The sequence below is a fragment of the Rhincodon typus genome, chromosome 21, assembly GCF_021869965.1.
Source record: "Rhincodon typus isolate 14 chromosome 21, sRhiTyp1.1, whole genome shotgun sequence".
Lineage (NCBI taxonomy): Eukaryota > Metazoa > Chordata > Chondrichthyes > Orectolobiformes > Rhincodontidae > Rhincodon > Rhincodon typus.
Genome location: NC_063352.1, coordinates 5,912,323 through 5,925,819, shown reverse-complemented (window position 1 = coordinate 5,925,819; position 13,497 = coordinate 5,912,323). Strand labels below are relative to the sequence as shown.

General features: G+C 38.4%; 1 protein-coding gene across 5 annotated transcripts in view; it reads right to left on the bottom strand.

Moving 5' to 3' along the window:
* Positions 1–637: 637 nt before the first annotated feature.
* The window catches only part of mrtfba (myocardin related transcription factor Ba), a 242,285-nt gene continuing 229,425 nt past the window's right edge, over positions 638–13,497 (bottom strand). For all 5 annotated transcript variants that reach the window (XM_048609802.1, XM_048609801.1, XM_048609803.1 and 2 more), the window contains 5 exons: positions 12,973–13,113; positions 10,565–10,723; positions 7,188–7,328; positions 6,353–6,413; positions 638–5,008 (listed from right to left, as the gene is read on the bottom strand). In XM_048609802.1, coding sequence (XP_048465759.1) covers positions 4,470–5,008; positions 6,353–6,413; positions 7,188–7,328; positions 10,565–10,723; positions 12,973–13,113 — 1,041 coding nt within the window. In that variant the 3' untranslated portion in view covers positions 638–4,469. The remainder of the gene's footprint in view (positions 5,009–6,352; positions 6,414–7,187; positions 7,329–10,564; positions 10,724–12,972; positions 13,114–13,497) is intronic.

Below are 13,497 nucleotides of genomic sequence, written 5' to 3'. Positions count from 1 at the left end.
ACCAAAAAGTAGGCCTTTGAAACATCCAGAATATTATTGTCTGCTTTCACGTGTTGAGATACAGAAGATCTCTCTCTCTCTGGTTGCAATTTGTTTCAGGGGCCCCTGGTTGGCTTATGTCGCTCAGATGTTGGAGGTGGGGCATGACAGAGATCCTTGGAAATTTTTCTGTCCTGCATGGACCTTTAGATTAGGATCTGAAATCTGCAGCTCTACAAAGAATGGGGACAAGAGTGGAACTGGCTGAATTGGTGTTGCATCTACATGGACATGATGGGCTGAATAGCCTCCTGTGTTTCTCTGGAATATTTCATTTATTTGTTTGCATCACTACCACAAAAATGACTGTACCCTGCAATCATGGTCCATTAGGACCAAACTGAAATCCGGTTGTAACAAGCTGTCAAAGCCTGTAAGGAGCACGCTGTTTTTTCCAGCCATATAGCTTCCTGAACAGGATGTTGTAGCAACATGACGGATCAACCTGCATGTGGTAAGGGAACAGGAAGGTGCTGAGATCAACTCTCAGAAACTCTGCAATTGACTAATTGATCGCTAAGTAAAATGTGGGGGTAATCCATCCTACTCAAAGAGAAATTATCTAAGGCAGACCTGAGATTTGTACCAGAATGAAAAATCACAGGACATGAACATTTTATTGAAACACAGCAGTAATGCAAAATTGCTGAGATACATATCATCAGTAACTACAACATTGCTAATATTTACAAGGCTTTTGCAGATAAATGTACTCACACATATAAAAAATATGCATTACATATATACAAATGTGCAAAACAAATGGTATTTGAACATGATATGGAATTTCTCACAGGTGCAAATAGTTATTACAAAGGCATCATGGTTTGATATAGAAGAACAACACACATTACATTCTTCCTGGACCCCCAAATGCTTTACGAAATAATCTGTGGTAAAATGTACAAGATTTTGGAGTCTTGTCACCAAAAGAAATTGAGATGCCAAGACACACAAGGCCCTGAAAAGCATCTCCTACAAAATGTAAACTTGCCATTAATGTTGACTTTAAAAGGTGATCTACTGCGGAGGCATACTCATAACTTACTCAGGAATAAAACTAAATTTCTCTCTTTGGTAACCATTCGATTATCAAAAGTTTACATTCCAGGATCATAGGCAAATCTATACCCCTTGATTTCCCCAAACATACAATTCTGAAACCAACACAGTTACTTCGCAAAATATATACTTCATTCCATTTATCACGTGAAGGTTTATTTTTCATTATTGGCTTCCATTTGGCAAAAGTTATATTTCAATGCAGTTCAATGACTGAAACTGCCTTATTCACAAAAATCAACAATTAGCAACGAGAATCTAATCAGATTTCTACTGTTTTGGATTTATTGTTGGGTAGTCTAATTTAGAAATAGACAGTCTGCTCTTATTCTTCATTTTTACAAATAATTAAACACTCTACCTCTTTCAAACAAAGGGCCATTCATAACTCCAAAATAAACTGACTTTATGACCTTTTTAATGTCACTGAATTTGGGAAATTAATCCATCAACAACTAGAAAATATATTCTGGCACAAAAATATAAGATCCCTTCATATTTCTTTTTTAAAAAAAGAACTATTCTTTGAGTCTGTGGAAATTGCTGTCTTTTAGCAGGCAAAGGTAAATTTGTAAGTATTCTTGTGTAGTTACTGGCACCTACTGTAGATATCCAAATAAATGCTATCTATTCCGATGTGATGCGCCACATTTTTCCAGACCCATGGAAATGAATTTGGAGACAAGGGGAAAGTGTGCAAATGTCTAGGGAATTGTGTCAGGCTCGGTTTGTGACAGGTTTAGTCCCAAAAGTACTTTTCTCTATGTCCTTATTTTGAACAGCGGTTGGAATTGTCTGCACCTGGGACAGGAGCCTGTGAGTAGATACAAAGGAAATATTGAGATACAAAACATTTGGAGTATTTTATTAATTTGTCAGCAGGAAAACGGATCTCCTCAAGCAGAAAGCCTGATAATGAGCCAGATGATGGAAATGGATGTCTCCACTAATCTAGGCTGTTGCTGCAGCTCTACTGAGGAAGCACCCAAGGTGCTGCGCTGGTGTTCCTTTGGCTAAACACTGCTACAGAAAAAAAGTAAAACCTTTTTGTGCCTGACATCCTGCCAAAGTCACTTCTGGGTTCCTGACCCTCAATGGAGCCAATATCGGGATTATGAACCACTCGACAAAATTCACCCCAAACGTGTCCATCTATCAGCAAGGCTCCATACACTTTCTCAATGTGAAATTAATTTGCACTCTCCCAAGGTTGAAATAAACTTCCACGCAAGTTGGAAACTGAGAAAAATGAGAAAAGACTATCAGCTACCATAATACCTTGGTGCTGTTGGGTTTTTTTTGTAGCTGTTCCTATTTCTGAAATATTGGCTTTTGGCACATTGTTGACCTTAATTCTCAATGGCTGCGCAGAAATACACACAAAAGCCCATTATGTAATCAATGTTAATTTGATAAGACATTCTTGGAAACATTTGGCTTTCAGTCTGCTCTGTGATACTTTGTTTCACCAAAATTCCATCAAAAACCACAAAGTGGACTGTAATAAATATTCAACAATGGGCCTAATCAACAATCCTTCAGCGATCACCTCACTGCAAACAAATTGATTGGGCTCCGTCAGGGAATATCCATAGTTAAGTAACTTTAAAAGACAAATACATTCAAACTCCGAATGTGATTTTTTTTTTTAAAACTGGATTGCACCACATCTCAGAAGACCAAACTATCTCACATTATCTAAAATTAACCATCAGATTAAATCATTATTGACGGTAGATTGGAACAGCATAGCATCAATTAACCATTCATAGTCTGGTATGTGCTGATTCATCTGAAGATGAATGGCTTATAGATATCTGCACTGTAAAGGCAATGATTTCTGTTCAATTTATACATTCTTTGTACTAATGTATTAATTCACTTTTGTAAAATATAGACAATTCAATTTCCTTCTCAAAATGCTTAGCCCTGCTTGAATTTTAAAACTGCTGTCTTTCTTTGAATAAAAATCTTCACTTTCTGTACTTTAAACCCTTTGGTTGGTAAGCAAAATCATTCCCTTTAAAAAGGACACATCACATTTCATAATATTATATCACATTTCATCATTAAACTGTTTCTATTCATTAAGTGTTTGGTAAGTCCTTTTTTTGAGGAAGGAGCAGAACCAGGAAGCAGCTTGATCAGGGGATATCACAGCAGTAACATGAAGTGTTTCAATACCTTAAATTTGTAAACGACTGAACACAGCTCTTTTAACATTATTTTAAGAAATGACCCTTTAAAAGCTAGTATTTCAAACTCTGCGCTGGTACTTTGCAAATTATGAAAGAATATACATGTTAGCACTGTTGCATTCTCTCATAATTGGTGCAGTTTGGAACAGCCTCCAAAAATAATTAAATGGGCTCAGTTTTACATTTTAAAAAAATGCACAAGTTAAACCCTTTTTCCTGCTCAACTAAAGGATCAGATCTAAATTTAACAAAAAAAAAAAACAGGCATGGGAACATGTTTGGCATTGGAATAACTTATCTTGATCATTCTTCACTTTGAGGCTTGGTTTAACTGTTAGAGTGTCCAGCCTCTTGTCCATCTTTGTACAATGAAGGAGACAATCAAATACGAAAATTGACAGGCGGATTGTTAACAGACAATGTACTACAGGCTTATTAATCAGTACTGAAATGTACAGATTCCAAAAAAAAAGTTACTTGCCTGAAATAAGAGAAAAGCTTCTGGCTGACATTTGGTTCACACATGGTTTTTCAGAACTAACAGTGATCCAATTACATCCAAAATTTACCACAGGTTCTGAATCAGTGGTCATTATAAGCTGGATGGTTTTTGCCCTGGACCCGGGCAGTCACATCACTTTAGTGTAATAAAATGGATGAAAACATGGATGAAAAGAGCACTGAAACAAAACGTACAAAGTAGGAAATGATGAACTAGTCAAAAACATTTCTGCATTCGAAAGAATGGAATAGTTCACCCAGACTGATAAAAAGAAGTCACTGAACCAGCCAGTGTAATAAACTTCACAATACCATGCATTTTGGCTCAGGCCACCCTACGGGAAAGTCCGCTTCCATGAAGAAGAAATTCTCTTCAATTTCAATCTTCATTTCAACAGAACAGTAATTGCCACTGACACCGGATAAAACATTACATAAAAATACAAAGCCTCAAAATGGCCAGACTGTAGGATTGTCAGTTTGCCCTGAATCATCACATTTTGTCACTGCCCACTCTTCTATCTAGAGACAATAAAGTGGACTGGACCAGAGAATCTCAACTTGGCTTGTTTTGTTACTACATTAGAGTATTAACTATTACTAGACGACTGACACACAACACTAAGAGCATATAGATTTTGTTTGGCTGCCATCAGGAGCCTGGTTGTATTACTCCCAATGTAGCTGAAGATCATGACCATCCAGAAAATCAGTGGAAAACACACTAGGAGCAGCACTATTAATGGGAGTGAGTCCCGTAGTGGAAGCCGGCATCGTCAGATCCAGCCAATCCATATTGTCCAAATTAGTGTCTGGGAGGTCCAAGTTCAGGCAAGAATTTTCTGCATTGAAATGCATATCACATGTGTCCATGGCAGAATGTTGCTGGTCCAGAATGCTGGGTGTATTCAGTAGATCATTTGGAAGATCCTCCATTACAGGAAGAGAGTCTGAGCCCTCTTGGCTGACTGCCACTTGAGGAATATTGGCACCAGATGACAATGTGCCATCCAGAAAGGCCTCAAGTTGATTTTCTGAACCAATTGAGAGATCATTTGCTGATTCAAGGGATAGTGGAGGAGGTGCCATCTGAACTCGTGGTGGTGGTCGAGACAATGCCGCATTTACAGGTAAGGAAGAGATGTTGGCTACAACGGCTCTCATCTTGGTAGCAGGCAATGACTCTTCTTTTACAATGGGCGAAATCTCTATCATATAACAGAAGGTTGTAAAGTTAGTGTCATAAGGACTGCAATAATTTGATCAAATATTTTAATAATTTTACTCTTGAAGGTAATTGGGAAATAGCGAAATTGGACAGCGTCACAATATTTAAAAGTCAACTGAGTGACCTTGGTCCACGCTTTCATTGACAGATCAGTTTCCTTAGTATCTTTTCCACACTTGTTTGAATTTAGTGCATTAGGAAGCTGCAAAATATTAAAACATGTAGCTCTTTCATGGCATGTGTAGCCTACCCTATACTTCAGATATTTCAGGCACAACATCTTACAGATCCAGTTACAACTCAGAAATCACCCGTTCTCTTAAATTCCACATCTGGTTATGGAGAGGATGACAATATGATTGTTTAGTAAACAGTGGAACAACTGCAAAGAGTTAAGATCATATTAAGGCACGTAATCTTGTCTTCCACAAAACAAAACATGCTAGTGTACCACTGCTGAAGAAAAGAAATGTTTTGTTGAGGCTTTTCATCTTGCATGTATCAGGCCAATATGCAAGAAATATCAACGTGAAGGGGTAACAACATTTATACTTTATGAGAGGAGAGTGCTGATTGATTGGCAAGTGGAGTTCGATTGTAGAATGCACCAGTTAGACGATGACCAACAGTAACTGCCAAGGTTTGTTTAAATGTGAAACCAGGCAGGTTGATTCTAATTTGTCAAGGCATTGCACTGAGAAATGAACCAGAGAATGGCTGTCACCTATTTTGTTGAGTTGAGACAGACAGTGCTTGTACATGTTCTTTCTGTTTGCAAAGTACAGGGCTCTGTACTAATATGCAGAGCTTCCAGAAGGTGCAAGCATACCATACGCGAGATCAACAGACAATCCTACGTTAATTGTCAGTGTAATCCTGTGCACACTCAGGATTGATGTGAAGGTGCCGGTGTTGGACTGGGATGGACAAGGTCAGAAGTCACACAACACCAGGTTATAGTCCAACAGGTTTATTTGAAATCACAGGCTTTCGGAGCACTGCTCTTTCATCATGTGGCGAAGGAGCAACACTCGAAAGCCTGTGATTTCAAATAAACCTGTTGGACTATAACCTGGTACCGTGTGGTGTCTGACCTTGTCTACTCAGGATTACTTAGCAAATGCCATCCAATCATGGAATCACATTTAATACTGAACACCATTGAGTTTTGTAAGCACAGGCTGGTTGGGTATCATTAGGACCTTGCTCGTTGTTAAGTGCCGAAACAGATATCATTTTCCAGCGACATTCAGGTTCTGCACTATCAAATGGCTATTAATGTAATAGTTAAACTGACTGTGCCAATATGGTTAATTTAGCTTACCTCCACTCTCAATTAGGATATCAAAAAGATCATCCATCTGCTGGCTGTGTGCATTGAAGACCTGCACAAAAATTCAACTTTAGCTTACCAAAAAAAAAAGCAACATACAGTCATCGCATTCTCAGTTACTGCACATTGTCACTGCGTATTACCTTTCAGATTTGCAATGATTAGAAGAATAGGGATATAAATTTGGATCAAGCAAGACAACAAATAAAGAGCAAGAAAGACCTCTGAGCTCATCCATGTGAAAAAAATATTGACTTCCCTCATCATAGCACGAAAAGCTTCTGACATAATTCAAAGTTTTGGTATTAAAGTATCAAGGGATTTGGGGAGAAAGTGGGAAAATGACAGATGAGCCATGAACAAACTGAATGACAGAGCCGATGAAAGGGGCCGAATGGTTAACTACTGCTTCTAGTTCTGTTTCTGTCCCTAACTGTCACACTCAGACTTCCAAACCATATGTTGACTGCTCTGAGTGAGAAGAGCTTCTCAAATTTGCCTTTCAACAGTGTGAGGTCTTCACCAGCAATGACCCAGCTCATGGCCCTATTTGTAATAGGTCAGCTACTCAATATTGGGTGAGTATCAGGCCTCCAGTTTATCATGTCAGCCTTGTTTCCAACCTTGTGGCTTCCTTTTCAATGGATGTACGTATAGGAGGTAGGGACAATGCAAACAGCATTTAAATTTATTAGACTGTGAACCCATTCCCCTCTACCTAATTGGCTGCATTATTTCTAGTATCCCACAAATCACTGGATAAACCACAGTTTCTTCAATATTTATTAGCTTAAAAGCATCCAACTCATTCCTGCATTGTGCTTACCTCCTGCTGTTTTAAACTGCGGGTCTGCTTGACTGCTTCCTCATATCGAGGGAGTTCTTTTCCCTTTGAAACAGAGTTACTAAAGACTTGGTGTTGGATTACTAACTGTTGTTGAGACGGAGGTGGAGAAGATGGTCCAGACTGTGGAGGTATGGATAATACAATATTGGTTATTCAACTTAGGAAGAAGTCATTAGGAATAAATATTTCTCAATAGCATTTTTCTGCTATTTGTTTGTTAATGCAGCATAAATGGAAATACGATATTTTCATAAAAGAACATTCAGCTAAAAGAAAACTATTTATTGCATGATATTTCAATACTATAACCTTATGGAAGGTAAAACTGGAGCATGTATTAGCAGCTAAAAAAATTAACAATACAGTGCAACAAAACTGTCAACATCCTCAGAGTTAACTGGATTATATTTTTAATTCATGTACTGGGCTATATTTCTCGTTTATTGACAATAAAAGTTACTTGAGCCTTTGAGCTTTCAAAATATTGTGCATACTTTCCAACATATTAAAAATAAATGAACATGCAATTCCATAGGTAGAGGATGAGCAATGAGAAACAACACACAAATAGGCAAAATGAATATTGGGAAAAGACCATTTGGCCTGTCTTGCCCAAACATGGAGCAATACTGTACGGTATTAATCCTCACCACGTACAGAGTTACAGAGACTCCAAAGCACAGTCAAAGGCAATGTGACCGAACTTGCCTCTGCCAATGTTTATACACTATACAATCTTTTCTCTCTAACTACCTCTTCGTACCCACCTCAAATTCTCAATCTCAGCATCTGCTAGAAATCAGAAAGGAAAATCTGAAGCCTCTTACAGGGGAGAAGAAAATTCCTTGCTGGTCCTTGGAGGAATTGAACAAAGGACCAGCAGACTGTGCAAGCCTGTTAATTCATCCCATCAAGGCAGTTTACTCTCGCTAACTAGAAATATTCTCCTTTCTGCAGGACCTTGTCCATCTCACTTAAAGGGTGTAGGAAATCAATGCCCATCACAGAATTTAATAACCTGTGCCAAGAGCAACAATCCCTTGAGTGTGAAGGGTTCCATCTCTTCAGACCACACTAGCATGAGTTTACTTGGACCATCACAGTACTAAGACAGTATAGTTTTAACCTATAAAAGCTCTTTAAATGCAGCTTATAGTTCTTTTCCAAATCATTCCGAACAGCAAGGCCCAGCATAAGCTCTGGTGGGAGAGGAGGCAGAATTCAGAGAATCCCTGCTGGATTTTAGGACCCATTTACACCGTGAGCACCAACTCTTTCAAGTTGCAATACTGCTGAACAGAAACAGACTGTTCTGCCCATCAAATCTTTAGTAATGCTTTTCTCCACAAACACTGCTCTCATTTCCTTTTCTTATTGATCCCGTCTCATTTCAAGCAACTAGCCAACTCCCATTTAAAATAATTTGTTTAAAACAATGGCTGGAGGCAGGGCTTCCATTTTAACCCTCATCTGCTTAAAGACGCTGATCTCAAACTGCATGAAACTTGGGACCACAGGATCTGCAATAGGCCATTCAGCCCAAGCCTGTTCCATTATTCAGCTAGATCACAGCTGATCTGCTGTTTTAACAGCATTGCCCCAAATCCCCTGCTGTCTTTAATAACAAGAAATCTATTGCTGTTTGTTTGGAACACACTCAATGAATGAGTGTCCACAGCTTTCCATGGTAGAGAATGCCAAAGATTCATTCCCTCCGCCCACTCCCGAGTGAAAAAAATCCTCCTCACCTCAGTCCTAAATGATCTACCTTTTTTTATTCTGAGACTGTGTCACCTGGTTCTAGATCATCCCAGCCAGGGGGACATAGCCTTCCTGCATCAACTTTGTTGGTTCATCCAAGAACATTGTCTGCTTCAATGAGATTTCTTTTCATTGTTTTAAACTTAAGAGAATACAGACTCAGTCTCCTCAATCAACACCCACTAGACAATCCCACCATCTCAGGAATCAGTCTGCTGAATTTCCACTGCACTTCCTCCATGGCAAGTACATTGTTCCTTTAGTCAAGGAGACAAAAACTGTACACAATACTCTGTATATAGTCTCACCTGTACATTTGGCAAAAGATATATTTACTCCTATATTCAAATCATCTTGCAATCAAGACCAACATACCATACCTTCCCAATTGCTTGTTCCACCTGCATTTTGCTTTTGATGATTCACCCAGATCTCTTTGAACATCAACACTTCCCAACCTCTCACCATTTAAGAATACTCTGCATTCATATTTTTCCCATTATATTCCAGCTATTATGGGCTTGCCTACTCACCTGATCTATCTAAATCCCTTTGAAACTTTCATGGAACCTCCTTTCAATCCACATTCCCACCTAGTTTTGTGTCATCAGTAGACTTGGAAATCATATTTGATCCCAACACCCAATTCACTGACAGATTCTGAACAGCTGGGGTACAAGCACTCATCCTGTAATGCATTCTTGATGTAATTGATTTGTTTTTCCAAGTTCTTAGCAGCTTTGTCCCTTGTTATTGGTACACAGGAAGTACCAGATAGAAAGAGGGGTTGGGTTCATTCTGCTAGTCTAGTAATTAATCGATATAACAATTATGGAATTGTTACTAATTATTGACAAACAAACAATCAATTAGTCTGCCACAGACCTAAAGAAGAGTTGAATGAAACCTGCTAGTGTAGAAAATTTTCAAAACCGGAAGGTCCAACATCATCTGTTCCTGCCGAGCATTCTAAACCTCTCATAGCTTATTCCTCAAATTACTAATACGCTGTATCCCAAACTATCATTGCCCATGTGAAAGTTCAAAATATCATAATGTATCAAGAAATGTAATGACTTTTAGTTAGTGCAATGACAACACATCTACAGTATCTATGACAATCCTGCAGAAATTCAGAAAAGTTGAAATATTACTGACTCAGGCTATGGCTTGTGCTGCAAACTGAAAGGCAGCAATTAAAATGTGACAACATCAAACCTGAGAAAAGTTGTAACTGAAGTTTTAAGATTTCCTTATACTGCCAAGGAACAGCAAACAGTAAAGAGAAGGAACTTAGACTTTCAAATTGATCAAAACTCCTACAGGTAGAAAGAGACTGGAAGAAGTCACCAATAGGTTTTGTTTGAAGCTGAGCGGGGAGCAGTAAAAGGTTACATGAAAGCGTTTACGAGGTTGGTGCTGGAGGTTATCTTGCCTAGACGTGAAGACTAATAAAGTACATTAATAATAACAACATATGCATCCCTCCTTTGATGTAACTGATAAATATCGAAAAGTGGAGAACCATGAATATAATATAAAAATCTGCCATTGCTTTCTCTGACAAAAGGATGCCAAATAAGATTTGCAATTACCTTGTGTACACAGTTGGGTCCATTCAGTGGAGTATTAACATTGCTTATTCTTGGATGATGCACGTTCCCTGTTGAACTGTTAATGAAACATTGCTGCACTGTTGCTGCTGTTTGAATGTGATTTGGAAATACATTCGCTGTTGATGTGGATGTAAAAACCTGTGGATTTACAAGCCTCTATAAATTTTTTGATTAGTGTCAGAAAATTACATCCTCAACCCAGTGTATCAAAAATGCTGAGCAGAATAAACAATGTTTATCTTCATAAAAGAGATGTAGAATATTTAAAGTTGTACATAACTCTATCAAAGGCTACACCACACTTCTGAAAGGAGACTCATTTACAAAAAGAACAAAGCATCACAACCACAGAAGAAATGGCTTTGGCAGCTTGACTCTTGTGTAAAATGCCACAAGGGGTCATAGCATATGCTCTGTACAATAAACTGGGCAAAGTAGAAGAGACATTCAACCTGGCATATGGAGGAAAGAAAGATGGTGTCTGACCAATCTTTGATATTTTTTAAATAAGTTATTACCTGGTGTGCATCAATAGCCTGACAAACATAGATGGATTTTCTGAACATTTTTGATAAGGTGCCACACATAGATTGCTCTATGATAGAACTTGAGAATGTTAGATTGGATTAAGAACTGACTGCACTCCTTTAAGAAGAAGTGATTATTAATTGCTGTGGATCTGTGTGAATGCTGGCTACAGGTGGTGTCCCATAAGATTGGGATTAGGGCTGTTACTTTTATGATCGTCATAACGATCTACCTTCTATTTTTCAAGGAGGGTGGCAGAAATAAACCAGGGAATTATAGCCCAGTGATTTTCACATTAGTGGTAGGGAAAATATTGAAAAAAATTCTGTAGGAGGGAATTAGTCTCCACCACGAGAAGCAATGTTTGATCAGGAATAGTCAGCTTGGTCTTGTCAGAGGGAGGACCATTTGATTGAATTTTTCACGAACGTTGATCAGGTGAATTCCAACAAAATCTTTGACAAGGTTCCACATGCAAAACTAATAAAGAAGATAAAAGTACCTGGGATCCAAGGTAACTTGGGAAGTTGGATCCAAAAGTGGCTTAGCAGTACGAGGCAGAGGCTGGTAGCAGAAGACTGTTGGCACGATTGAAATCCAGTGGCATACCAACCCCTTCAGTGCAATCACATCCTTCCTATAGAAGTCAAGCTATCAAAGCCATTTCTTCTGTGGTTGTGGTGATTTGCCTTTTTTAAAAATGAATCTCCTTCCAGGAGTGTGGTGTAGCCCCTGATGGATTAGGTACAACTTAAAATATTCCAGATCTCCTTTATGAAAATAAGTAATGTTTATTCTGCACTGCATTTTTATGAGTTAATGCTCTAGGGACATAGGTTCAAATCCCACCAAGGCAGATGGCAAAATTTGAATTCAATACAAATCTGGAGTATAAAACTAGCCCGATGCTGGCTGCCCATTCGCCAATGATGACCACAGTTGATTGTTGAAAAAACCCATTTGATTCACTAATGTCCCAAAGGGAAGGAATTCTGCCACCCTTACTGATCTGACCTACCAGGGATACTCCAGATCCAAAGCAATATGGTTGATTCTTAATTGTCCTCCAGGTAATTGGAAATGGGCAATAAATGCAGTTCTAACCAGTAATGCCCATATCCCATGAACGAATAGAATAGAATCAGAATAGAATATCAAGAGATTGTTGTTTTTCATAGAGGTTATTTCACTGATAGCTATAACCCTAACTCTGCTTGCATAATTAGTGTGGATCTTTCAAAACAATTTTTCTGGGCATAAATTACAAAAGGTAGGTGTGACGTAAAGTAACATAAATTGTAAATAATCTTGCTTCACTATGTCGGAGTTTTTCTCCTCCATGAATTGGCCGGTTTTTGTCTGTTTCTTCTAATGTCCCCAGGACATTCTGTGACTGCTCAGAGTGCAGCATTTTAGGAATCCCGCTATTCAAGGCATCATAACCGGGAGGTGGACAATAAGGCGGCCACCTGGTCTACTCCAATCCTCCATTTTTCTAAAGCAAAAAATATTCTTACATACGGATCGCAATCTAGAATTAACTCAAGGAATCTTCAAGAATGTAAAACAATAGTGGGTCAATTCAGGCTTGACTGCAAACAGTGGGATAATTTCCTGTGGAGAATGGAGACACACAGATGAATGCATGGATATCCAAACCAGGGCTGATGAGTCTTTGAAGGTTAAGCTAATAATTACAGTACCTTATCTGGGAAAATGCAGATTTATTAAATAAATACTAAACTAAGTTAGGTTTTGATGTTTCATTATGTGCAATTTACTCCAACTCTTCCCAAAAATCAGATGGCTGGCTTGACTCTGGTACACAGAACAACGGCATTCTTATTGACAGTACAAACCTTTGTAATCTGTGGGTTCTGGGACAAATTATGTTGGGACACAGGTTCTGGTGGTTGTGGCTGTTTCTGGGAGCCTGAAGTTTGGACTGGAGCAGAAGTTGGGACAGCTATTGGTATCTGCACCTGGGCTTGTGAATGAGACTGCAAAAGATATATTGAAAAACAGATCAGTGCAAATTATCTTATATATAGAAGAAATATGTTTTCAGCCATTTCTTAATGAAACGATGTGACCGCAGCAACAGGCTCTGGCACATTGGGAATTTAGGATTTGAACTTTCTGAAAATATGGAGTACTAATGTACCTGGAATTTTCTTTTTCCTATAACTGGAGCTTTAATTCAGAATTTAAATTGATAATATATGTCCTTATATGACTACTGAAAACAAATGACTCCACTTTACATTATGTGATTCTGTTCTTTTACAGCTAATTGGTTATCATCATTCATTGTCCTACAAGTTTGCCAGAATAGTAGGACACGAAACATCAAACCCCCAGAAAATAAAAATCAAATTTAGTAA